This window comes from Anolis carolinensis, unplaced genomic scaffold, assembly GCF_035594765.1.
Source record: "Anolis carolinensis isolate JA03-04 unplaced genomic scaffold, rAnoCar3.1.pri scaffold_13, whole genome shotgun sequence".
In the NCBI taxonomy this organism is placed as follows: Eukaryota; Metazoa; Chordata; class Lepidosauria; order Squamata; family Dactyloidae; genus Anolis; species Anolis carolinensis.
In genome coordinates this window covers 8,514,064-8,540,934 of record NW_026943824.1, presented here as the reverse complement: position 1 = coordinate 8,540,934, position 26,871 = coordinate 8,514,064, and the positions used below count along the sequence as shown (strand labels likewise).

The 26,871-nt window shown below is 41.7% G+C and overlaps 1 protein-coding gene across 1 annotated transcript; it reads right to left on the bottom strand.

Moving 5' to 3' along the window:
* Nucleotides 1–95: 95 nt before the first annotated feature.
* Nucleotides 96–15,559, bottom strand: usp42 (ubiquitin specific peptidase 42). The gene is made up of 16 exons (XM_003227643.4): nt 15,319–15,559; nt 14,782–14,982; nt 14,563–14,673; nt 13,898–14,000; nt 13,715–13,782; nt 13,532–13,602; nt 12,202–12,284; nt 11,580–11,691; nt 10,525–10,665; nt 8,383–8,483; nt 7,605–7,758; nt 6,573–7,319; nt 6,269–6,360; nt 4,248–5,543; nt 2,346–2,668; nt 96–1,548 (listed from the first exon to the last, which is right to left on the bottom strand). The coding sequence occupies exons 1-16, from the start codon at nt 15,557–15,559 to the stop codon at nt 1,496–1,498; spliced, it is 3,897 nt and encodes a 1,298-aa protein (XP_003227691.3). The 3' UTR covers nt 96–1,495.
* Between the last annotated feature and the right edge of the window lie 11,312 nt (nt 15,560–26,871).

The window sequence follows — 26,871 nt, the reverse complement described above, 5'->3', positions numbered from 1 at the left end:
GGAGTCACAGAGTTGCTGCCAAGATGATTGCTTACAGAAACTAGCTCCACTCAGGTAATCGAGGCAGAAAGCAAAGTGCACAGTACACACCGGAAAACATTTTTTGACTTGCTGTATTTATATACTATATAAATTTTACATGCCATATTTACAAGTGGGGCAAGTGCTTTTATCTTTAAAAAAACAAAGATCAAACTTGAGACATCTCTGAACAACACAGCTTGTATAAACCAGACAGATTATTCAGATGAACTGTATTTAATACAGTTTTCCCCACTCCGTCTCCTGATGCAGGACCAGTGAATTAAGTGTATCACAGTTTGATAGCATTTCATCATTTTAAAAAAAATTAAATCACAGTATGAATGTGTCTGAAACTAGAAACTTTGAAGGGACAAAAAAGAAACCAGAGAACTGAGATCCGTCAAGACAACCATCACATTACAATATTAAAATAAAAACAGGATCTAAAAACAACGGGAGGAGGAGAACAGCTCTTTCTGGCCCGTGCCGGCCCGAGGTAGGGACAGGCTTTTGAAACTGCAGCCGTCACCCAAAAGTCTGGGAATGGAAGGAGGGCGCAAAGGAGCCAGGGACAACTGTGGAAGGGAAGGAGGGAGCAAACAAAACAGAGGTGGAGAAACATTCAATGGAGGGAAAGGAGGGGAATGCAGAAGGCCACAAAAAGGGGCAAAGAAAAACCCTTCAGTGGTGAAGGGAAACCTGGCCGAAGAGTTGGGAAGACCAGAGTGGGGAAGCAGTGCAATTGGGGAGACCAGCATCTGCCAGGGGCAGACCTCACTAGCCCAAGGACTTTGGGGAAAGGCAAGAAGCCTCCCCACCTCAGTGGCTCCTTGAGGTCTCTGAGGGCCTCCTATAGAGGCAGCCCCATCCAGAGCAGTGCCAAAAGGGGGGCTTTGAACGTGTTGTGAGATACATTCAAAAACAAGCAGAGTCCGAACGGCACGCTTTGCAAAATCCAAGAATCCAACGGGGGGAAATAAAAGAAACAAAGTTGAGTTTCTAGTAGCAGACATCACAGAGAACAGATGAAGCTCTTGCAAAAATCCTAAGTTGTGTGTGATTTTTTAAAAAATAATTCTTTAAATTAAATAGAGAGCATTGCAGCTTGATAATTCGGTTGTTTCCTCGCTCCTTGCACCAGATATGTAGACGCGGAGCAATCGCACATGAAGAACACAATCAACCTGAGTCTGTAATGAAGCAGCATCTGAGATGTTCTGTCCCAGGGCATTAATCCTAAGTGTTGCATTTACAGGGTAAAGTTTCACGGCGTTTAGCCATTGTAGAAAGTTTCCATCTTCTTTTGTTTGTTTGTTTCCCCGGTGTTTTTTTTTTTTTTTTTGGATTTCAGTTATTTTTTAAAAAAGAAAGTCTCAAGGTAAAAACTAAAAAAAAGGGGGTTCCACGGTAAAATCCTGTACAGTATTTCTGAAGCACCAATTATGAATTATAGAGTTAATCGCTTTGCGGTTTATAAATATCCTGCAAGCTGTGGTGGAATGGCTTCCAGCGGACAGTCTGGATCTGAAAGGCAAAGGAGATAAGGTTATTTTTGGAGACTGACCTGATATAAGTCTTATGGCTCATATGCCACACTGTCTGCAACAGCAGCTGAGACCAGCTGATATTTGGGCCCCTTTCTCTCTGACCAGTCTCTATTAGTCCTGGGCAAATCTATCCTTGCATCTTGCATTATTGTTTTAAACCCTCATATTCTGCATCAGATACAAAACTTCAGCTAATTCTTATCAAAACTAAACTGAAATGAGATTATCACCCAGGAACAGGCAGCAAAGCCCAATATGGAAAGAAGCAGTTCTATGTGGCAACCCTAATCCCACAACACAACATCAGGATTACAGGCTAGTTCCAGTTATCCCTATTTCCCGAACCAACTGTGTGAAGATGTTTGATAAACCACCTCTCAAACATGAACTAAAATGAAGTTCCCATCCATCTCTTGTTCAATATGGCCACCATACAAAAGAATTATGTAACCTTAAGCATCACTGCCAAAGTATTTTCTTTGCCTGTTTCCTTGCAGGCCTATGGGTGAGGCCCATTGTGTGTTGGTACAGTGTCTAACAATGTTTTACACACTTTAGAAAGTGAGTAACGGCAACAGCTTGTGCTGAGAATGATCCACTGGGGTGAGAAGGATGCCCAGTCCTTGGTTGGAATGTGAAAGGCTATGACTGACATTACGAAGGCAGCGACACCGTGGGAACAAATTCTGGTGCAATCCTATGGCAGGGATATAAATCTAATACCGATAAGTAATTCCCAGGAGGCCTCTCAAGGTTTCCTTCGGAGTCACTTACCTACATTATGATCTGTAGAAGGGGAGGAGCCATTTCTGTTGCAGCCTTCTATACTTTTTGTTTTCTGGCAAACAGCTGTGTCTCCGTCTTGGTGGGCCCTGCCATGCTTTCTACAAGCCTCGAAAGAAGACTTTGTCGCCTCCCAGGTTTTGAGATTCTTGGTTTCCAAACTTGTTGCCTTTGGAAGGGAAGGGACCAGAGTTTCACTACAGTCTTCGGATTTCTTCGTACGCTTCTTCTTTTTCTTCTTCTTTTTCTTGTGTTTATGCCTGTGAACCTCAGCCTCAGAGCTGGATGCCGACGGGTCAGAATCCTGGTGATGCCTGGAAGAAGCAGAAAGACGTCAACAGGAAAATCAACGGCGCAGAGTTTTTCAAAAAGATTCAGCACAAGTGGCAAACAGTAATTCAATTTACCCCACTGCCAAACATGGGACAAGGCCATAGAAGTGAGAAACGCGGCCACTTCCTATGGCCTTATACTTTACACTCATAGCTTTGCTCCCTATTTTTGTTTTTATACTTCATTCTTTGATTCTCATCAAGGTCAGCTTGGTACATAAGTTAAACTTAGCTTTTCCTTATGTCCCTTCACTATATAGCAACACTATCCTATGTTTTCTTGGCAAGATTTCTTCAAAGGGGGTGCCATTGACTTTCTCTGAAGTTGAGAGTGTGGTTTTTGATTTTTGTTATTTTTGTCCTGTTGCACTCTTTCTGAGTTTGCATATAGGTATCCCTTTCATCCTATCCTTCCTAAATCAACCCATCATCCTAATGGTTCGGCATAGTTATGCAAGGAGAAGAAGTCAGGAGGGCCCTTCGAACATTGGCTGCAACTCCCATCAATCTTTAGTAATGGCTATACTTGCTAGGGGTGACTGTTAGTTAAGAGCTAACCAACATTTGGAAGAATGCACTTCATTTTAAATATTTTCTGAGTTATGAGTTCAGGCTCCAGTCTTTTGGTTTTTCAAATCTTAGAGAAGTGCATGCTGCAGATTTAGGTTTAGGAGACAGAAAAGAGGCGATGGCTATTCCCACTCAGATTCATTGTAGCCAAGTACATTTTAATAATTTCCTGCCTTGTCCTGTATATATTAAGCCGCCAGCAAACTCCCATGTAGCTTAATAGAATTCCTTCTCATGTATTTTAATTTTTAATTGTTTTACTGGAGTCCCACAATTGGGGGAATACGAGGAGGAGGAGGGGATGTGCATTCCCAGTGTTTGTCTTTCCAACTTTGTAGTAATGTAATGATTTTAGAGGTGATTTCTCCAACAAACCACAAAGGCATATTCATTTTGGCTCCCTCCCCGTGTCTTTCTCCACCGGTGCCTTGTCTTGTAAGCCTGAGGGCAGGAGCCTTTTTATTACTCATCTCTACTTCCTATCTGAAGAGCAGAATTAAAATGCTCTGAAACAGAGAGGTTGACAGGGCGAGGGGTGACTATAGCAAGAAATATGACTCGTATTGTTGTGAGTCACATAGCCTCTGCTATGGATTTGAACACGTGTTTTTTACCACTATAAACCCATTTTGGGATTTTTAAAAGCCACAACATATAGTGTTAACATCAAATCATAGCATTGGAAACTGCTGCCAGTAAAGGAATCTACAGCTGCACCCAGTGACAGGTTGCCCGGCAGAACCACTCTTGCCATCACCATGTTCTTCCTATTGTGTAGTCGGAATATTCTCCCTTATAATTTGAATTCTCTGATCCACATTTTATTCTCTGGAGCAGCAGAACATTAGTTTGCTCCATCTTCCATATGGTAGCCCTTCAGATATTTAAAAATGGCTATCACCTCTCAATCTTCCTCAGACTAAAAATATTCAATTCTTTCAACTGCTCATCCTCAAAGGGCGCCTTCCCCGCTCCCTGCGATGCCACTAACCTGTGATCTCTTTCTCTGTGTTTGTCTTTCAACTTCTTCTTCTTCTTGGACTTCTTGTGTTTCCGCCCTCTCTGCTCATCCAGAGATTCACTCTGCACGGTCTTTTGGGGCCTCTTCTCTGGGGTGCCCTGGCTCCCCTCAGGACTCTGGCATTTCCTTTTCCTTTCCTGGTCATGAGTCCATCTGTTTTTATAATAATCATACTTATATGGGCTATTGTAAACATGACTCGACTTGTTATAGTCTCTTTCACAAAGAGTGAATTTTTTATCCTGATTATACCTGGGGACGTGGGAAGGATAATAGTAATCGGAAGATCGACAGCCTTCCCATCTCCTGGGCACATCTTGATAATATCTCTCTCGACTCCAAGACCGTTCATAACAATGTCTGCTCCTTTCAGACTCTGTTTTCCCTCGGCTGCGTGATCTATAAGGGGGGTATTTCCCGAAATTTCTCCCAGGATCCGGGCTACATGGGAACCTATAATAGTTTGTATTGTAATGTTCGCGCCGATAATGCTCCTGTGGCCTCACTCTCTCCTTGCTGTAGGAGCACCTTTTCTTGTTGTGGTGTCCCTCCGCCTGGCTCCGGGAAGACGCTCCTGCTGTCGCCTCCACCTCCTCCTCGCTTTCCGAGTGCTTCCTTTTTGAACGATAGTGCTCTTTGTCAGTTTTTCTGGAGGTGCAAACTTTCTCCCTGAAGGGAGAATGGGATCTCAGTTCTTGCCTGTCTGTGTTTCCTTTGAATTGTTCACTATTCTCTCCTTGGTCATCCTTCGAACTCTCCCCAACCACATTTGGCCTCAAAGTGCAGGAGTTTTCAGTAGGCGAGGCATCCTCATACATTTTCACATTGTCTTGCGTTTCCTGGCATTTGTCTGCCATGTTTAGAGCAACAAGCTTTTGAGAACTACATTCACTGTCAGCCCATAAAAGAGGGCTCTGTGGCCCTTTTTCTGTTGCATCGGCGTTTCCTCTGGCAACTTCGGCGCTCTTTTCCCAAGCTGCCTTCCCTTCTTTTGGTCCTCTCGTCTTTTCTGCGTGGTCCTCCACATTGCTCTCTCCAGGGAAGTCCTCTTTTGCTCTCAGGGGGGTGGATGGAAGGCCGTGCTGCCCAAGGCTCTCAAGAGGCACGGCACCTGTTTGGGAGGGAACCCTTTCACAGGGGTCTTCTGTGGTAGACGTGATTTCAGGGTCCGAAGGAGCTAACAGATTCTGGACATCACTGGTGAGGGGACAGGGAACCTTTTCAGAACAGCCACCCTCTTCCAAAGGTTTTTCTGATCCACTAGCACTGCAAATAAGACACCAAGAGAGAAAGAGATATTTAGAACTGGCCAGGAAAAACAATACACAGTGAGACAGATTTGAAAACATACCTTCTTCAGCTCCTGAACGAGAGCTACAATTTTGACTTTAAATATGTCTAGCAATGTAGCACTAGAGGCAAAGATATAACATCAAATAAATAGATAGCTCCATAGAATCATAGAGTTGGAAGAGACCTCGTAGGCCATCCAGTCCAACCCCCTGCCAAGAAGCAAGGAAGGCTAGGCTACTATAAAGAAGATCTCAACCTAGGTTTCATCCCTATCAAAACTCATCATTCTGGTATCACAAAACCCAACTACTGACTCTACTCTAAGATTACTCTACCAACTTTTTGGTAGCACCCCCGACAGATGGCCATCCAGCCTCTATTTAAAAGAGCGACACTGGAAATTGGAAGTGAAGGAAAAAGGGGATATGAAATATATAGCAGACCAGCCTTCTCCCATCTGGCATTCTCGAGATGATGACACAAGTTGTTATCCACTGCATAGGGAGAGTACTAGACTGGGGAAGGCTTTAGTAAACAAGAAATGTGCAATCATTTTGCACAGACTGCTTCTCCTTTTACTACATGACATAAACAAGACTAGAATATGACACTAATGTGACAACTTCCTAAAAGTGTTCTGAAGTCCTGATGAACACCTAAGAGATAATACAAGGAAAGGCATGGATGGCCTTTTTTACCTTATGTCTCCTGAAAAAGGTTTCAGCTGATTGTATCTGAAAGAGTCTACGATCCTGTCTTCAGGAACAGGCGTCAAAGCTATGGGTGTACCCTGTTAATTAGAAATGGAGAAAGATTAGAACAGAGAATGAAAGGACCAAATAAGACTCTGGAGCCCAATCGGAATTACAGGACACAATTCCCCTCTGAAGATGGGCAGCAGATAAAACCAACCGTGTAGTTCAGCATCACGATGAGAATAAAAACATTTTGCCTTAATGAGGGAGGAGACATTATTAGAAACCAGAGTAGAAATGGACTCACTTTTCCAGGCAATCCATTTGTTTTGGAAAATGGGTTTTCTGACGATTTCACAGGCTTTGCTTGGCAAGTGGAATCATTGCATATTTGTCCATTTTGTTTAGAGGAATCATTTAGACTAATGGAAAAGACGACTGTAATGTTTTTGGGTGGCTCATGTGGCGGTACCTCCTTCTCAGGATTGTGAAAAGACGAACAGGAGCTCTCTAACACCGTGGATGCCTTTTCAGTTAAAATGCCATTGAAAGGTTTGGAGTGGCCGTTCTCCTTCACTAGTCCTTTCAGTTCCTCGTCAGAGTCTTCTGAAGACTCAGCCCCATAAGGGACCAACATGCTGGGGCTGAGTTTGGACTTGCCATTCACTACCAGCTTGGAAGAGGGTTCGCTAGGAGCGGTCTGTTTGGGGACCTGGTTAGCAGCCAATGCTGTCGAAGCACTTGAGGTAGATTGCACTGCAGAAGGGTTGGAAATGGTTGAGGACGGGGCTGGCTTGTTCAGGTTGTCCAAGGTACAGCTGGCATGAGAGACACTTTGGCGACCAGGCAGCTTGTTATTATGAATACTGATGGTTATTTTTTGTTTTTTGGAAGGGTCAGGCGCGGTAGCAGTGGCGGGCCTGTTCATAGTCCAGTTTGGGATGGATGTGGCCGGAGGGGCAGAAGACGGCCTGCTGAGGGTGGCATTGCTAGCAATCGCAGAACTGCTGGCCGTCTCTTTTAGGGATCCAGTTCCATTCAGATGATTGGACGTCTGCAATAATAAGAGAACAACCATTACGAAAGTGTAACAGCTAACATTTCAAAACATTTTGTAGTTTTGGAGCTTATTCTCTGTTCACTTATCCCATATTTACACTAGTCCCATTCAGAAACCCTACTGACAAGGCTTAAGTTTTCTGAACCATGGTTTGTCACATTTTCTGGATTTGCAAATGAGTAGAGTTGCAATAATGCTATTTTAGAAGCTAAAGCCTTCAATAAACACTTGCTCTCTTATCTAGCTTATGTTATGTCAATCTCCACAAGAAAGAATTACCTTAATCATGTGGGGAGGGAGCTGTGGCCCGATAAATCCTGGGGCAGTCTGTTTATTATTGACCACTCGCTGATTAATGACTGGCCGGGGAGAAGACTGCCCTGGAGTGTGAGCCGAATGAATGTGTTCGCCACCGTTTTTCATGTCATGGGACCTAAAGGAATACATAAAAAGATACAATTTCTTAACTGAGCCTGTTGATTGAGCTTTTTGTACAACCTTGTATTGTGCATAATTCAATCTTGTTTCCTAAGGTGGTATATTTAATGTGTCCCAACTCTTTCACCAAGAGTTGTGAAGTGGGGTTTTCCCTTTACAGCAACAAGGAAGGCTAGGCTAGTACAAAGAAGATCTCAACCTAGGTTTCATCCCTATCAAAAATCATCATTCTGGTATCACAAAACTCAATTACTGATTCTTCTCTAAGATTACGTTACCAACTTTTTCTTGAACAGTAACAAAAGGCAATAAGGAAAAAAATATGGATTTAATATACTAAGTCCCTTTTACTTTTTGAATTCAATTAGCAGTAGGCTTATATTGATATGTAAAATGAGAATCTCATGGCACCTTAAAGACTAAGATATTTTTTATTTATCATCAACTTTCAAACATGCCAACCCATTTAAATCAGATGAACATTAACAAAAGGGTCCATAAATGTGTAATCTGCCTCCAGACTTTTTGCTGTTTTGTGACCACAGTGTCCCCCTTGTCTGCTGAAATTATAGAAAGACAGTGTACAAAGGAAAGTAGCATTAGGAATAATTGATATTACCTGATATAAAAAAGCACATAGGCTTGCTGATTCAATACCGTCCTGATGTCACTGTTTGAGACTGTGGAGTCATTCATCTGATACCACTGCCCATTACTGGCCTATAAAAGGGGAAAAAAGAAGTCACTATATAGGCAAATTTCTTATTCCTTAGGAGCAAAATATGTTACTGATCATGATATGCCCTTTTAGAAGATATAGAAAACTAGAGAGTTAATGTGGTGTGTAAGAGAGAACAGGCGAGGAACCCTCTCAGCAATCTTGGCCTAGTATTTTTGTATTACTGAGCTGATTACAAAACTGCAGTGCTCTGATATTTATTCAGGTGTATGTTAACAGTTGAATTCAAAGTTTTTCTGAATTCTAGATCTGGAGTAGGGATCATTGCTGTTGCAATGCAGCTTTCATCAATCATGGTCAGCATAAACCATGATTAGCAAACCAACATCATCTGCCAGACTACATGGTTTCTAGCCCTTATTTAGAAACATCCCAATCAAGCTACTGGTTTGGTTTGGGGATTGAAACTATTTTCACAGATGACCTGCATGGGGAGCTAAACAAGGCGAGTGTATTCAGGTTTATTCAGCTAGACATCTCTGGTGCTATTGTTATCACTAAAGCACATAAATAATTTCTGCTACTGGAATTCAAACAAATTGGAGGGTTGCGTAAAACAAAGGAATCCTTAGAAAGATTGATGAAACAAAGATTGCTGAAACCCACCAAAGAAACAGATAACGCCTTCCCCTCCTGCTATATATATATATATGTGTGTGTGTGTTTTAATTTATGTAATGTATTGTATTTTTTATTTTCATATGTTTTAAAATTTGTTGTACCCCACCTTGAGTCATCAGGAGAGGTGGGTAATAAATAAAATGTATTATTATTATTATTATTATTATTATTATTATTATTATTATTATTATTATTATTATTATGGCTGTAAAGAAATGTTTTTATTTTGATTTATAGATGTCATGTTTGTTTAATTTCGTTTAAAAAGTCATGTTTAACTATGTTTAAAAGGGTATTAGTTACCATTGCGTGGGGGATGGTAGCCAGCTCAGCATTCTGAGGCAGGTTACCATAGCAACGAGGGCGGAGCCAACCGCCGTTTGGAAGAAAAGGAGGGAATGTTTTAAAAAGTTTAGTCTGTGATTTTTAGTCACAGGGAAGACACTGGTTCCAGGTTAGGGAAACCAGGGAAACTCAGATCTCTAGTGGTGTTGAATTAAGCAAGTTAGGTGACTGGTTTAGGTTTATTTGTAGAGTCTGAGTAGGAAGGGAAAGCAATCCCAGTTAGATCCAAAGTGATCAGTTCATAGCTTTGAAACCATTATCAAAGTGCCTCTAAAGAAGTTACTGTAACCACTAAGCTCTGTGCCTGAAATAAACTTATTTTTTGTTCTTCCATATCCAAGTCTCTGTCACATATATTCAAAACTAAGTTATGATACCATCTAAAGTGAATAAGAAAAGATAAAGAAATTTCCCTCTGCCTGAGTTCTCCACAATTGGTGGCTGCGGTTAAATAAAACCTATTTATATTGGTGGCAGCAGATATAGTTAAATATATAATAATATAATTAATAAAAAGATTCCTCCTCTACCCCACATCACCACAATGGCCAACATTTCATAACACTCCAATGTGCTTACAATTCTAAACATCAAGTGGGGTTGTGAACATTAGAAAGAAAATGCCTTGATTTATACTGAAGAAAAACTTGCCAACCAGAAGCAAGATGAACTGCCCTCTAGTGGGAGAAGGCAATGAAATTATCACTACAGAGCAAGTAGATGGGGTGAAAGAAGACAAGATAACTAGTATCTTGTTTAACAGATTAGTTAAAAATCGCTTACAAAAAGAGGATGAAATTGCCATAGGAAGAGAGACATTCTTCCAGATAATTGCAAATCAACAGCTATGGGCTTAAATCAGCTAATTGGTGGGGTGGGCAAACTTGTACTCCATTGAGGCCTTCACAAATCAAGTGATCCTAAAGCCAAAGAACCCCACTTGAATCAACATTCTTAGATGGCAAGTCATCATTATAAACCTTACAAAGCACTGAATACTTCACAGAAAGGCTACACATAGAAAATATTGAGGGAGGAAATGAAAGGTATATTTACTTTAATGTAACAGTAGTAGTGTCCTGCATGACAGCTGAAGCCAGTGTGGACCAGAACGGCATACAATGCATAAATAATTGGCTCTCCATTTGGCTGGGACATATATGGCCGAATATCCAAATACTCGGGATATTTTACCTCCTAAAGTGAAAAGGAAAAAGACTTGCATTTTTGGGGGAAATACTTCAGTGGGACAAATCATCCAGTTACCCTCGGTTTAAAAATACAAATCCTTTAAAATACATGTCTTTATTCAACATAAAAATTATAAAGAATGAAATTATAAAGCGTAAAATATCATAAATGGGAAACAAAATAAACCTTATACTAAAATAGATACAAATCAATATCGTATGTATAAAAGAAGCCATTACAAAAATTACATTTCCATAAGTTCTATATAAGTGGTTCCTAATCTATATATATAAATGAGTGATGGCATCACGGCGACCCACAAAACAACAAAACTACAGGCCCCCCAACCTCGAAATTTGACAACACAACCCATCATACATGCCTCTAGGTTGATATAACAAAAAGAAAAGAAAAATAAAGTCCTACTTAGAGGGAGAGGAATAATTGTTTTTATCCAATTGCTGCCAGTTTAGAAGGCTAAGCTCCGCCCACTTGGTCTCCTAGCAACCCACTCAGCCCAGTGTTAATAAAAGAATAAAAAATAAAATAAATACAAATAATACAATAAAAAATAATAAAAACACTAAAATAATTAAAAACACTAAAAAATTAATATAATAAAATACTATAACAAAATAACTAAAAATAATACAACAAAACAGTACAATATAATAAATAAAAAAGATAAGTTACAATAAAATTAATTTAAAAAAATACAAATAACGTCAAATAAAAATTCCACAACAACTTTTAAACAATACCACCACCACTTTGCCACAGCAATGCGTGGCCGGGCACAGCTAGTCTTTTTATACTATTGTTTCTCAAATTCGATTTCAGCATGTTGATTGTAACGTGCTGTAATATTCATATGTAGCACTATAAAATGTCATTGAGGTACAACTGTAGCACACTGTTACCTTCGTGATTTTGCCACCACTGAAATTTGCAAATCGCTTCAGGGACAAGGTGAGGACATTTGAGGCTCGATGTACGGTAAACCGCTTTGACGCAGGAACCATTTTTTTACATCTAAAACATACAGAGAACAACCTCTTCATCTTTCAGGATTATTTTCTTTTGCATTTACTTTTCTTTCTATAATCTACACAGTGATCGGTCATTGGTATACATGCCAGCAGTCATAAATAAATTCTGTCAGTTCAACATAGCTGATTCTAACAGGTTAACTCTCCTAAGCAAAAACAATCATTTTTCCAACTCACTCCATGTCTCATTTATTTGTCAGGAGGGGGGCATGCCATTTAGTTTTGGATTTTTGCATTATACACATGTAAGGTTTAAAAATCTGGCTGATATATATATATATATATATAAATCCAAAAGGGCTTGGTATCTGCTATCCCTTATAAAAATGGCAAAATCAAGGTTTGGGTTTATGTGTGGGAATGGGGAAGGGGAAATGTATGCAATTCAAGTTGTGGATGGTTGAATCCATGGATATGGAAGGGCCAACTGCAAGACATACAAATCCATCCAGGTTTTTCTTTTAATAGAGATAGAAAGTAATATTCTTCTTACTTGCTACATTTATAGGCATTTTCACCATCAAGCTGTTCTGGTTTGACAAACTGCTCCAGAGCTTTATTGATACTTTGAGCAGACTAAAATGAGAGGAAAAGAAAATGGAAGTGAGTATCACATGTCAATAAATAAACATATTCGCTTTAACAAGAATTCTAAAATCTATTGACTCATTACATGGAGATCCCTTCAACATACCAAGTGCTTCAAATCAGCGCATTGGGATTTCCAAATAAGAATCAAACACATTCCACCTGCACTGAGCCACACATTTTGTAAACCCATATTTCACAGTAATAAATCAGGGATGTGCAACTTGCAGCTCTCCATCAGTTGTTGGATCACAATACCCATTAACTCTAGTTGGCAGAGCCAGTGGTGAGGGATGATGGCTGTTGCAATCCTGAAACATCTGTAGAACCACAAATTAACCATCTCTGTTTTAGTCATAGGCATAGCATGTTTTTTTCCAGGACACATGCTGCCTGAAACAGTGAACAGTCCAGTGGCACCTTTAAGACCAACACATTTACTATAACATGAGCTTCGGACTACAGTCAGCCCTTTACATTAGCGGGTTTGACTTTTGCAGATATTTATTCACGGATTTGATGGAAATACTATCTCGAGGAATCTCCAGATCAGAGGGGTCAAACCCATGGCCCTTCAGATGTTTGGGCCTCCAACTCCCAGAAGCCCTTAGCCAGCTTATCCAATGGGCCGGAATTCAGGGAGTTGGGTATCCAAAACACCTGGAGGGTCACGGGTTTGACACCACTGCTCTAGATCCTCCAGTGCTACTCTGTGGTCAACCTCTACTGGAATTGATCACAGAGTCATGTTGAAGGTCTGCAAATTCCTGGAGAGATTAAAAATAATAGCAATGCTTATTTGTATTTTTTCTACTTTCGTGGGAATCTGTGCTCCAGTGAATGCGGAGGGCTGGCTGCAATTTTAGTTATTTTTTAAAAGGTGACACTGCACTTTGGTTTAGCTGCAACTGACAAACACAACTAATCCTTTGGAAATCACCTGAGTTAAAGCATTTCTTCATAGAATGCATAATTAAATGTATGGAATTCACTGTCACATGATGTGGTGACACCCGTAAGGTTAGACGGAATTAGACAAATTCATGCAGGATTGGTCTGTCAGTGGCTTATTGATCATGCTCATGATCGGGCAGCATTTCCATATTCTGGATTGGAAAATAAAATGCATGGTAATATTTGTTTCAATGAAGTGTTTTATGTATAAACCTCACCCTCCCTCCAAATTACTCTACTGTGGTAGAAGAACTGCATAAAATTGTCCACAATTAGCATACCTTTATCTCTAGCGTAATATCCAAATAAGGATCGAATGTATCTGAAACTCCTTTGCAGTTCATGCATTTTACTGAAATTCAAAGAAAAAAATATAAGCATAGTATGACAAAATCAAAACTAGGAGTTACAGCACCCTAATAAATTTCAAAAACAGACAGAATTGGGGTTATTTTGGGACATACCTCTAGATCTTAGATACCCTCCAAATATTTGGTGAATGAACGTGGTAGCCTGAGTATGTCTGTCCAATCTGAAAATTGAAAAAGCAGGAGGATGCATGAGAAGCCAAAACATACTTGAAATGAGAGAAACAAAAGGGATAAAAAGGGATAGGGATAATTACTATTACTGTGTTTACAACTTACTTGTTGCTACCGTTCAAACATGCTTTCTGCATAGCATCAACAGTGTACCGTAGAAATTCGTGTGCGTCTTCCTGATTGCCAAAACGGAAATGCTTTGCTATCCCTAAGAAGCAAAGAATACAGTTATACCAATAGTGTTAAGTTATTTTTATTTATGTTTTTATTAAGATGGGGAACCTGTTTCAGCCCAAGAGCCAAATTCAATTTCAGATAAGCTCATGGAGGGTTGCCAAAAGCAAAAAAGTGGAGCCAAAAACACCAGCCAATTTTAGCTTAAAGCATTTCAGCCTTTCAAAATGAGGAAAAACATGTGTGGAACTAGGAAACCCAACAGTTATATAACTGGAAGGGGACATGTTCACCTAGGGAACCCTTGAGAGCCAAGTGGGAATCCGAGGAGGTCTGAATTTGGCTCCAGGGCATGACTTCCTCATCCTATAAGGAGATCAAACCCACATAGCTTAGGACTTACTATACCGAGATCATCACACCAGCCATCTATGATGCCCCTAAAAGTATAGCTTAGCTCCTGCATTTCTTGCTTTCTAGGAACTACCGAACAGGGAAAAGCCAGGTCTGGCTGGGGGGGTTATTGTGTTTGCAGGCCTAATTGGGAGCAAACCATATTGCATGCACTACATGTCAAAGATGATAAACAAGCTTACGTCGAAGGTCATTTATGACAGGCATTGGCTTGATAACGTTGCCAGAATTCGAAAGGGCCTGGGTGATGTGACTCTGCATGGTGCACATCATGCAAAATCCTTGCTCATGACCTGCAGACAGAAAGGCAAATTAATTCACATATTTGGACAGTGCCAGGTAGGGAACAACTTTTAATGGACATATTCAGAGAAATGTACCAAATGTCAAAATATACTCACATGTTTTGGAGTGTTCGTGAGAAAGCATATAGTTGGCAAGTGGCGGGGTGTAGGTCAGACACTGCAAAGCTGAGTTCAGGAAGCACGTATTGCCCAGGTTTTGGAGACCAGCTCCAACTCTGTGCATTTTTTGCCATTTTAAGCTGATCTTATCTGCTGGGAAAAGGACCTTCTGGGGTGCTGCGATGCCATCACCAATCGCTGCAATTATATGTTTTGAGAACAACACAGTAATGAAAACAATGGCAAGTATGTCACAAAGACTTCTGTTAAATATAATTAATTTTATTTCCTTTTTTTTAAAAAATGAATAAACTGGAAACTTTGGCTGAAAGGTGACCTTGTGCAAGCTGCTCTCTCTCAGCCTCCCTTCTGAACAAATTTTGCCAACACACCCCTCCCCCTTCCCTAGTAATAACATGTTGTTCTTAGGGTTGCTCTAAGTCAGAAATTACTTGAATGCACACAATGACAACACAATGATTGAACAAATGTGGGAGTGTTTTCTCTTTAATAAAATGAAATAGTAATCCTTACACAAATCTTTCTGAGCTGAGGCCTTGGATTTATCAGGTACAGATGAATTAGAATATACAGCAGCTCCTGGTACTGGTCCCAAAGTGATTTTGTGTTTTGGCGCTTCCAGAGAAGACGACACAGCACCCCATCCTGCAGAGCCTGAGTCCATATCTCCAGAAGCTGGTGCCACGGAGCTGAGAGGCTGCTTCTCAGAAGCCGAAGGCTTTGAGGACTCAGACGTCTTGTCAACTATGGTCATTGTTCATCTCTGAGAAACAAAAGGGGGTGGGGGGGGGAGAAACATTACTTTGACAAATGGCAAGACAAGAAGAGAGTTCAGTTCACCTTTATGATACAATATGCTTCTTTTTTCCTATTAAAAGGAAAATCAACAAGGAAATGAGAAAAGTAGAAGAGTACATTTGCCAGTCACCATGCATCCCCCCCCCCCCCCCAATTCTCACCCCTTTTGGAACTGTAATATTTTTGTTTGGCAAAAACATATATGCTCTTTTTCATACCCTAAAGACATTATGGAAATATAAAGAAAATGCAATGGTTGTGTTCTATCAACTGATGTAATATGTACAAACGTTGTTGTTTTTTTAAAAAAAGCAACTGTTTTCTTTCTGCTTGAATGGCAAGTATAATCTTGAATATATTCTTGGACAGCATACAACTTTTTGGAAAAAGCTTCTGAGGTGTTAAATGATTTTGACAGGTGTAAACAACTTGAAGAGAGCTGCATTTTGTCTAAAGGAAATGAGAAAAGATCTCCACAGGAGGAAGTAGTGGCCACCAACACAGACATCTATAAAAGGGGATTAGATAAATTTATAGAGTCATGAGACATAATGGCCATGCATTACCTCCAGTTTCAGAGGCAGCGTGCAGGACTATTGAGCTGTGTCTCATCAGACACAGGAAGGCTCTTATGTTCAAGAGTATTCAACAGCTTTTTCTAGTCATTACAAAGATACAGCACACAGCAACTAAATTTATCAGTGCTACAAATAAGAGCTACAGTTGCCATGCTGATCAGTTTTCTTTAAAAAGAAAAGCCTAAGGATGTACCTCGACCAGCATATTTCAGCTTAGCTGCTCACTTACACATTTCACTATTTTCTAACTAAAATATGTATTTCCATTTCTTTCTCACTTGACATAAACATAATATATTTAGATGCACATTCTTTCCTATATAGTGAATCAGTATAGTTCTGTAAATTTCCTTTTCCAATAATATATTTTATTCAGTTTGTTAGACAGAGATGAGGGTTAAGAAGCTTGAGACCAAAGGGTATACCACCATGTTTACTTGGGAATAAATCAAATTATTAAATGAATTTAATAAGGAACAATATGACCACCATAACCACAGAATGGATTGCCGCTGTTTCATTCATCCATATGTGACCAAAATATGTCATCTCTAGCCATTTTCTAGGCCCTCCAATGTGACTCCATGGTATTCTTGGGCCAAGAGTCCTTCACTTCAATCGTGTTTGCTATTATCCACACTTTTACATATCCACATGAAATCCAAGATGTAACTCCTGTGGATACAAGGGTAGTCCTGTATCTATATGAATGCAAGTATACCTCAGAGGTTTGCCTATTGTTCTATCTGCATGCTTCATTTTGTCCTCCCCAATTACAGCAACGAACCTTGAAGGTTGGGAATTGTATACAGAGGCGAGAATCATCTGTTCCCAGTGTCGGACTACACCATTCCCACCCCCAGTTTAGCAAATGCCATACTTATGACTTTGCCCCTGGAATCAATGTGAAAATTAGAAATGGAGATAAAGCTATCACAACACAGAATATCCTGGGTGGCAGAGTAATTGTCTGCATGACTCATGCTGCTGTCTTTGCACCCTTACTTTTTCTGGTTTAAATATGTTGACATAACTACAAAAGTCCTGCTGCCCAGAGAAATGTAGGGCTACACTTGATCAGCTTGCCCTGCTTTCACTTTTGGTGAGAAGAGATTATTGGCCCACTAAAGCTACAATGCAGACTATATTTATCAGTGCTGTATTTCTCCAGGCTGGAAGAAACAACAGACGCACAAGGAGAGCTACCCTGAAGTTCAGATGTGGACATGAGCAATGGTCCCTTGCTCCCCAAAAATGGCAAAGTGGGTCACCCAGAAACAGGGCTCCATCCAGTGCAAATGATCCATGGGGTAGGGATGGAAGTGGAGACAGGGAGCATTCAGCGAACAAGGAAATCCCAGAAAAAATGTGTTTGTTGGACAGCTGATGTTGGTGCCATACATTTTGCTGTAGCAATCCTCAATTCTTGGACACCAGGAAACTCTTAAGGTTCAGTAACCTCTCAGCCTCCAATCAACAATGACACCCTTGGCAATGCCATTACTGCTAGTCTGCAGTGGAAGCATTTCACACACAGAATATTAAATCAACTAAACATAAAAACCTTCAGTGTTCTCAAAAACTATCAGCTCTCCAAAGTCCTTGTTAAATAATGTTTCCTGTTAGAATTATAGGGCTTAAATCATCATAATTGCCCAATAACATAAGGAAACCGTCTCTGCACTGACACTAAACATGCCTGAGTATTTACTCATTTCCTGCTTGTGCCTGTTTGGTCTTAATTTGAATAGCAATGAAAGCAGAGGAGGTCTTAAATATAACTCTCTCTCTCATTAATCAGAAAAAGGTACAATGTGCAAAAGAGAGTGAAGAAGGTGGACTGCAGAGTTAAGAAGTTTTCATACAAAGAAATCAATTGCACAATTACAGGGCAGGATTTCACTTGCAAATCTTACAGCAGATATGTTTGCATAAAAGCTAAAAATGTAGCAGCCATAATTCATTTGGACAAGAGTAAACCGCAATTCAAGGGCCTAATCCTGAAAATGCCTGGAGCAAATCTAGTAATAAAAAAACTCAGAACTGTCAGCTACTCAGATAAGATAATTCAACAACAAACACAGATGTGAACCCAGACAAAAGAGTAACTTCAAAGAGTGGATGAGCCTGCGTGAAGAGGTTTTTCCCCCTCTTTCCTCTTTTACAAAATGAAGGTGTTTCACCAACACTTTTGAAATGCGACAATAATAGATCAAAGGCAAACAGAAAAATGCCAAAAAAACTTAAAGAGTGAAAAGAAACAGGACAGCATGTTAGCTTCATACCTGAACCTTTCAACTTAATTGCAGAATAGTCTTTTACAACTAACTGGTCTTCTTGAAATAATCAATTCCACTATCTTATAATGCAAGCAATTTACTTGCAAAAGGAGATCTGCCTGTTTTAAAGGCGATTTTAAGATACTGTGGTGTTTGCAACATCATTTATGGATAAACAGAGTATAATGTTAGCAACAGCGCAGCCTAAAAATTGCCTTTGAAGAGGAAGGGGGGCTAGCCAGTATGCACAGAAAGCACAGCCTCTATGAATGTCTGCTTCCTTTACCCCTAAAAATGAACACAACTGGAAGGCAACAGCATTTGATACATTCCTCCCTTGAGAGGATGGATCCTATAAGAAAAAGGCATATTGATAGCCAACTCTGCTAGCCACATATCTATTGTGTTGATGCTATAATATCACTCACGCAAAACACAAAGCAACACAGTCTGGATGTCAACATGTCACACGGCCAGCGTGCATACAGGAAAAAGGGCATCCATATGGGAGACAAGGACCGCTGCTCAAATAGAGCAATAGTTTCTGCAACCCAGCTGGAGAAAGAAACAAACAGGAGAGTAAGGGGTGGCTGTTTCAGCTTCAGGCCAAGAGGCAGTGGAGAAGGTACAAGTGCTAGCTGATGCTAATTCTCATCCCTGCCACATCAAGGCCCAATTCTGCCACAGGAGGAGGGAAGAGAAGAAGGGACTGCAAAGGAATCCTTCGTTTGAGAGGCAGTGTCCATGGCAACCAAGCACTGGGAAGTTCACATTGTGAAGGAATGACAACAGACTTCCCAAGCAAATCCCCTTCCACAGCAAGGGGAGGGACACACACAGAGGAAAGGAAAGTGAAAATGCCCTTGCAAATAGAGGGGAGAGGGAGAAGAATGTAGACATGACATATGGGTACATGTTACACATCTCTTATCTGGAATTCTGAAATCCAAAACACCCTCAAATCCATAATTGTCACATGCATGGTTGAGATGATGCCGCCTTCGCTTTCTGACAGTTCAGTGTACACAGATTTTGTTTCATGGACAAAATATTGTGTACTCTATATAATTACTTCTAGACTAGGTGTATAAAGTGTATATGAAACATTAAACAAATCCTGTTTAGGCTTCGGACCCATTTCTAGGATATTATGTATGTACTGTATGGTACCGCTCCGGCGGGAAGGTAACGGTGCTCCATGCAGTCATGGCAGTGGCCACATGACCTTGGAGGTGTCTACGGACAACGCCGGCTCTTCGGCTTAGAAATGGAGATGAGCACCAACCCCCAGAGTCAGACATGACTGGACTTAATGTCAGGGGAAACCTTTACCTTTTATCTACTGTATATAGGAGCCCCGGTGGCGAAGTGCGTTAAAGCACTGAGCTGGAGACCGAAAGGTCCCAGGTTCAAACCCCAGGAGCTGTGTGAGCGGCCGCTGTTAGCTCCAGCTCCTGCCAACCTAGCAGTTCGAAAACATGCCAATGTGAGTAGATCAATAGGTACCGCTCCGGCAGGAAGGTAACGGCGCTCCATGCAGTCATGCCAGTGGCCACATGACCTTGGAGGTGTCTATGGACAACGCTGGCTCTTCGGCTTAGAAATGGAGATGAGCACCAACCCCCAGAGTCAGACATGACTGGACTTAACATCAGGGGAAAACCTTTACCTATGTACTGTATATAGAAAAGCAGACATTCCAAAATCCCAAAAATCCAAAATCCAGAACACTTCTGCTTCCCCATATTTTGAATAAGAAATGCCCAACTAGAACTTTCTCCTCCAAAAGAGGGGATGATGCAGGGAATAACTGTAAATAAATTCCATTCCAACTTAAAGATGAATGTGCAAGGGCCCACAAGCAGGGGATGGTGAGGGACATACAAAATTATCACTAGTACTATACAGGTTCCCACATCAAAATGAATGTGTGTGCACAATACATACACACTCCAAACTTTGTATGAGTGCATTTGTAAACATAAGTTTACCTCTTCACACATTCACAAATATATACAGACACACATAAGTATTACTCATAAAGCACACACTCAAAGACAATCACATATTAAAGTTAGCATATAATTTTATCATCAGAAATACAGACATACAGATAGCCCAATAATGACAGACTGAACATCCCTAATCTGGAACTCCGAGATCACAATACATCAATATCCAAAAAGTCCATGTGGATAGCTGAGATAATGACACTTCCACTTTCTGATGGTTCAATGTATGTTAACATTTGTTTCCTATACAAAATGCTTGAAGTAAAAAGGGTATATGAAACAAAAGTGAATTTTGGGTCCCCTCTTCAAGATATTTCATTAAATAATAATAATAATAATAATAATAATAATAATAACAATACTAACAACATTTAGAATAAAATTTATTTTGTTACCCGGCTCTCCTCATGGTTGGAGGCTGGGTACCACATAGTTAAAATATCCAGATAAAACAATGGACCATAAAATACATATATAGGTAGTCTCCCATTTACAAACATTCAACTTACAAAGGACTCCTAGTTTCAAAAGGGAGCGGGGTAAAACAACAGGAAGTGGGAGAAACTACCCCTTGGAATGTAAATTCACTCCTGAAAGAGTTATTATTATTGGGGAAAGATGTTTCCACTGAAGCTGTATCACCAATCCTTGTTTCCACAACAAGCCAATTTTTCCAAAATCCAATTATCACAGGGACTGCAAGTGAGGTGGAATCTTCTGAACAGGGGCACAGACAGTAAAAAAAAAACCCCGCACCATATGGGTGTTAACCCTTCGCTATGCTATCCAAAGCTCACACGCACACACACACAAATACATAGCTGGAGTTACACTTTAAAATGTACCTGTTCCGCCTTATATATACATTCAACATAAGATAAATAAAACCAATTGTGTTGTCGAAGGCTTTCATAGCTGGAATCACTGGATTACTGCAAGCTTTCCGGGCTGTATGGCCACATTCCAGAAGCATTCTCTACTGACGTTTTGCCCACATCTATAGCAGGCAACCTCACTTGCCTAGTTTCCAACAGACCTCACAACCTCTGAGGATGCCTACTATAGATATGGACGAAACGTCAGTCGAGAATGATTCTGGAACATGACCATACAGCTTGGGAAATCTCACAGCAACCCAGGGATTTAAATGTATCGTATAATTTTGTCTATCTTGTCTGGAGGGAAAAAGCAGGGCATAAACAACAATACAAGGTCCCTTCCACACAGACATATACTGTAACCCTGAATATCAAGGCAGAAAATCCCACATTTTCTACTTTGAACTGTGATATATGTTGTTTTAATGTATTGTGTCAGGCATTGAATTCTTGCCTATTATTGTAAGCTGCCTTGAGTCCCCTCGGGTGAGAAAGGCGGGCTAGAAATGCTGTAAATAAATGTCTTTTTGAACATGCCTATCTGTATTTTATAATGTGTTTTATGAATATTGATGTAAGGTAATAATAATTTTTTTAAAACTGATTTATATTGCACTGTGTAATTTTTATATGTGTGTTTTTTGTAAGCCGCCCTGAGTCCCCTGTTGGGTGAGAAGGGCGAGATATAAATATTGTAATAAATAAATATATAAATATATAAATAAATAAATAGCAGTGTGGACTCAGATAACCCAGTTCAAAGCAGATACTGTCGGATTTTCTGCCTTGATATTCTGGGTTATATGGCTGTGTAGAAGGGTCCTGAGTCCACACTGTCATATATCCCAATTCAAAGCAGAAAATGCGGGGGTTTATTCAGCTGTGTGGAAGGCCCCTTGAATTGTATCCCAGCATCTGGAGGGCCACACAAATGGACACGGATCCTGAGGGCGGGCCTGTGGTTTGACACATGTTGTGGGCCCATTTGGAACAGTGGACGCTCAAGCCATACGGGGGCCAGATAACTGAGACTCGAGGGTATGTATGGCTATGGAAATCTGTGGGATGAAGAGAGAAAAAGCACACCCAAACCCTCAACGCGTGGGAGAGGGATGTGGAGTTGACTAGGCCCCGAGGTGAGTGAGGAGGGAGGCAGGCGGGCACGCTCCGGGCCTGAGGGCTCCGGGCTAACGGCCGGCGTGGGCTGGGCCTGGCCTGGAAGCAGGCCTCGGCGCTCGCCCCCCGCCATTGTCTCTCCCGCGGCGGCTGCGTGGGGAGCCGGGCACGCGTGGGCCTCCTCCTGGGCCTGAGGGGAGGCGCCCCCGCTGCTTACCTGGCTCGGCGCTGCTGCTGCCGGCTGCCTTTTCCGCCGCCTCAGCTCGGCCCGCGTCGGGGAACAATGACGTCCCAGCATCCGGGGCCCCCGCAGCCAAGCCGGGAAAGGCGAAGCGGGCTCCGGGTCACGCAGGGACCAGCACCGCCCCTGCGCGCTCCCGAGGCGGACGGCAGGGGGCGCTGCGGGGACTTGACTGCAGGCCGGGCGAGGAGGGGGCGTGGCTGAGGGCGCATGCGCAAAGGGCGAGGCGGTTCTCGCGAGGGCGCAGGCGCGGCCAGGGAGGGCTTGGCCGAAGGAACAGGAAGTCAGCTGCTGCGGCTGCCAATCACAACCCGCCTTTGGAAGAACCCGCGCTTATGCTCAAGAGAAGGCATGGGCCAACCTCGGCCCTCCAGGTGTTTGGGCTTCAACTACTGGCTGTTAGGAATTGTGGGAGTTGAAATCCAAAACATGCCTGCTCAAGAGTAAGGCTACTAAATCCATTAGAGCGTCATCATCGGCTACTTAGGCCTCTTCCTCACAGCTGTATTGATGAAGGTGAATTGGAAAAATATAATACTTGTATTGGAAACCATATATTGAATGTAATCATATTAGAAATAGGAATAAGCAAAATATAAAACCACAGCAGAGTGTGAGCATATATTCCCCCGAAATACATTCTGCCCGAGCAAAAACCTAGTCTCCTCATCGCAGAGACCAAAGTTCAACCCTAAGTGGCAGAGACATCTCTTAAAGTGTCAAAAAGCCAGATAAGCTCCGTGCCAGTGGACAGAAGACAAATTAAGGCTTTTGGGTGTCAAAATAAGCTTAAGGTAACCTGGTGCCATAAAGGGGGCTAAAAAAGGTAAAGGTTTTCCCCTGACGTTAAGTCCAGTCACGTCTGACTCTGGGGGTTGGTGCTCATCTCCATTTCTAAGCCGAAGACCCGGCATTGTCCGTAGACAACGGTCATGTGGCCATGGGCATGACTGCATGGAGCGCCATTACCTTCCCGCCAGAGCAGTACCTATTAATCTACTCACATTTGGCATGTTTTTGAACTGCTAGGTTGGCAGAAGCTGGAGCTAACAGCGGGCGCTCAATCCGCTCCCGGGATTTGAACCCGTGACCTTTTGGTCTGCAAGTTCAGCAGCTCAGCGCTTTAACACACTTTGCCATCGGGGCTCCATGAAGGGGCTAATGGACCCTAAAAAAGCCTGGATAGGGAAATTCCTCAGTTAGATAAGGTCTAATAGAGGGTCAGAGGTCTTGAAAGGAGCCTATGTTTTAGGAAAATGCAAAAGTAGCTTTTAGTAAAGTGCAAAAGTAAGACTTTTTTGACACTAATGGATGATGGAAGATGCCTAATAATGACGCATGCATACCATTGTAAAAGATATAAAAGGTCCGGTGTTTCTTTGTTCGGTACCCTTACTTTCCTGATTACAGGAAAGGGTCCTTCCTATGCTTATTCTCTGTGGCCACTGAGAATAAACGTTCGTTTTTCTGCAGCACTCAGAACTCTCTTTGTTTTCTTGCCTCAAAACCTTTGCCTGCTGTTTCAGTATAAAATCCACATTGAACTGGAATATATGGCAGTGTGGACTCGGGTAGCCTAAGGACCCTCCACACAGCTCTATATCCCAGAATATCAAGGCAGAAAATCCCACAGATGCTTTGAACTGGGATATATGGTAGTGTAGATTCAAATATTCCCCTTCAAAGCAGATATTGTAGGTCACAAACTATCACTTGATGCCATGGTTCCATAGCATCAAGCCATGGCAGTTAAAGTATCAAACTGCATGAATGCTACAGTGGAAATGTACCTAAATAAGATGCTATGGGGTTGCAATAACCCGATCGGCCGCATACAATAACAAACAATCTGAACATATCTTGCCAAGAAAACCATATAAAACAGTGATTCCCAAAGTGGGCGCTACTGCCCCCTAGTGGGCGCTGCAGTAATCCAGGGGAGCGGTGATGGCCACAGGTACATATAACTTTCTGTTTAATTGCTATTAAAATTTAAAAAAAATTCCAGGACACTGAGTAATATTTTTTCTGGAAAGGGGGCAGTAGGCCAAATATGTTTGGGAACTACTGATATAAAAGGTTTGCCAGAAGTCAGAGTTGACTTAAAGACATGTGACAAACATGTCCTACAGATTTGGAAGTCGAACATGTGGCCTGCAAGTCTCCCTTCACCCTCCTCTGCATCATATAAATATTTTTAAGTTGGTCACCCATGGCAATATATAAAAGGCTATTCTTTTAAGGATTTGTGTCATTCTTCACTTGAAAAGGCCATCAGACTCTAGCCAGAGCCAAAACAGTCCAAGGGGAAGAATCCACCCATTGCTGGTTTCACAGTGGAGGGGACATATTCAGTCGGTCCGCCGTGTCCACTGATTCTGTTGTGAATGAGTCTTCTGAGGGATCAGGAGAGGAAGGAAGAACCCTCGCGTGGAGGGCTCGCTGGAAGATTTATACAGGGAGATTGATGAGGAGTCTTCTAAGGAAGATTCATGTGGTGACTTGGGAGGGGATCTTGAGCTGGAAATGAATGCTGAGGAACTAGTGGTGATGGAGGAAGTTGGCATAGATTGGGCACGGGCTCCGGAGGATCTTGGGGAGGAATCAGGGTCCATGGATGCTGTAAATGCTGGAGAGACTTGGGTATCTTCAGAAGCAGATCCCACATGGTCTGCCTGGAGGAATGAGGGTAGTTCCACAGGTGTGGATAGAGTTGGGTGTGGGCAGGATGATCTTTGATGAGGAGTTTGGGATGCCTGATCCAAGGGCGTTGGCTGTTTGGAGCTCAGATTCTGATGAGGAGTTTGGGACACCTGATCCAAGGGCGTTAGAGGTTTGGACGCCCAAGGAAACCTAAATAAATTGGGGATGTTGGGTCACTATGCTTTGCGTGTGGCAAGGTGTTGCTGGGCACCATTGGGTTTCCTGTACGTGATTCTGAAGACTGGCTTGGGACTTTGCAACAGATCTGTTGTTCGCCTCCGTTGTCTTGGCTCTTTGTGCCATTCCATGACGTGGACCTTCTTCTGACAACTTCACCCCTTGGACCTTGGACTGGAACCCAACTCGGCTTATCTCTTTGCTCCCAAACCCGGCTTGGCGTCGTTCCTGTCTTTGTGGCTGTCTACTGTTGCTGACTACTGGCTTTGTTTCCGACCCTGACGCATTCTCCTTATCCCGACTTCGGACCGGCCTGACTACGTTACAGCGTTCTGCTCCTTTAACTCCTGGCTCAGTGTTTGTCTCTGCAGCGGTTTGCCGCTAATTCTTCAGCTTCTTCCAGTTTCACTTGTTTTTGCCACTCACAGCAAAGAGCGTTTTAGCCTGGTTTGGGTTCTTGTTTCAGTTTGGAATCGCTGTTGTACTTCTGGGTTTTGGGAAAGTTTTTGGGGCTTCATAACTGTTTGCCTTTGTTTGTTTTGACATTTTAAGCCCGTTTTGAGCTTTTGGGCTGAGTTCAAGTATTCTAACACTTAATTTGGTGTCGGATTGATCTATCTGCCCATTTTATAATAGCCCCATTCTCGAGGTGTTGCCAATGTTATATTGCACTTTGTCCATTTCAACTGTGAAATTACCTTCCCCATTTCGGCACATGTTGCACTTTGCCTGGGTTCTATGAATTAGTCTCCAGTGTTAATATTGTATGTTTTATGTTGATTTTAACTATTGTTTTTACTGTAATTGATGTTTTTATTGGATAATTGTTTTATTGCTGTGTTTTGATATTTGATTGTTTTATCGGGCAAGGCCCCATGTAAGGGAGATGGGGCGGGGTATAAAAATAAAGTTATTATTATTATTATTTTTCTATGTTAAATCCGGATTATCTCTCTCGTTAATCCGGATTATATGACAATTAATGCTTTTGGCGTTTTTCCTGCTTTGACTGCCTAATAACACTGAAGATTAAGTGTTTCAAGTCTCTGTTAATTTACTGAACTATTTTTGGACTATTACTTTAATAAACTATATTTTGGCTCTCAGTTGGCGTCTGACCTTTGACAGATTCAGCCTTCCAAAGGCCTTTTGTTCAGAGGGAAGAAACGTAGGGCCCTTCCCCACAGCCACATAACCCAGAATATGTGCTTTAAAGTGGGTTATATTTGAGTCCACACTGCCATATGTCCCAGTTCAAAGCAGATATTGTGGGATTTTATTCAG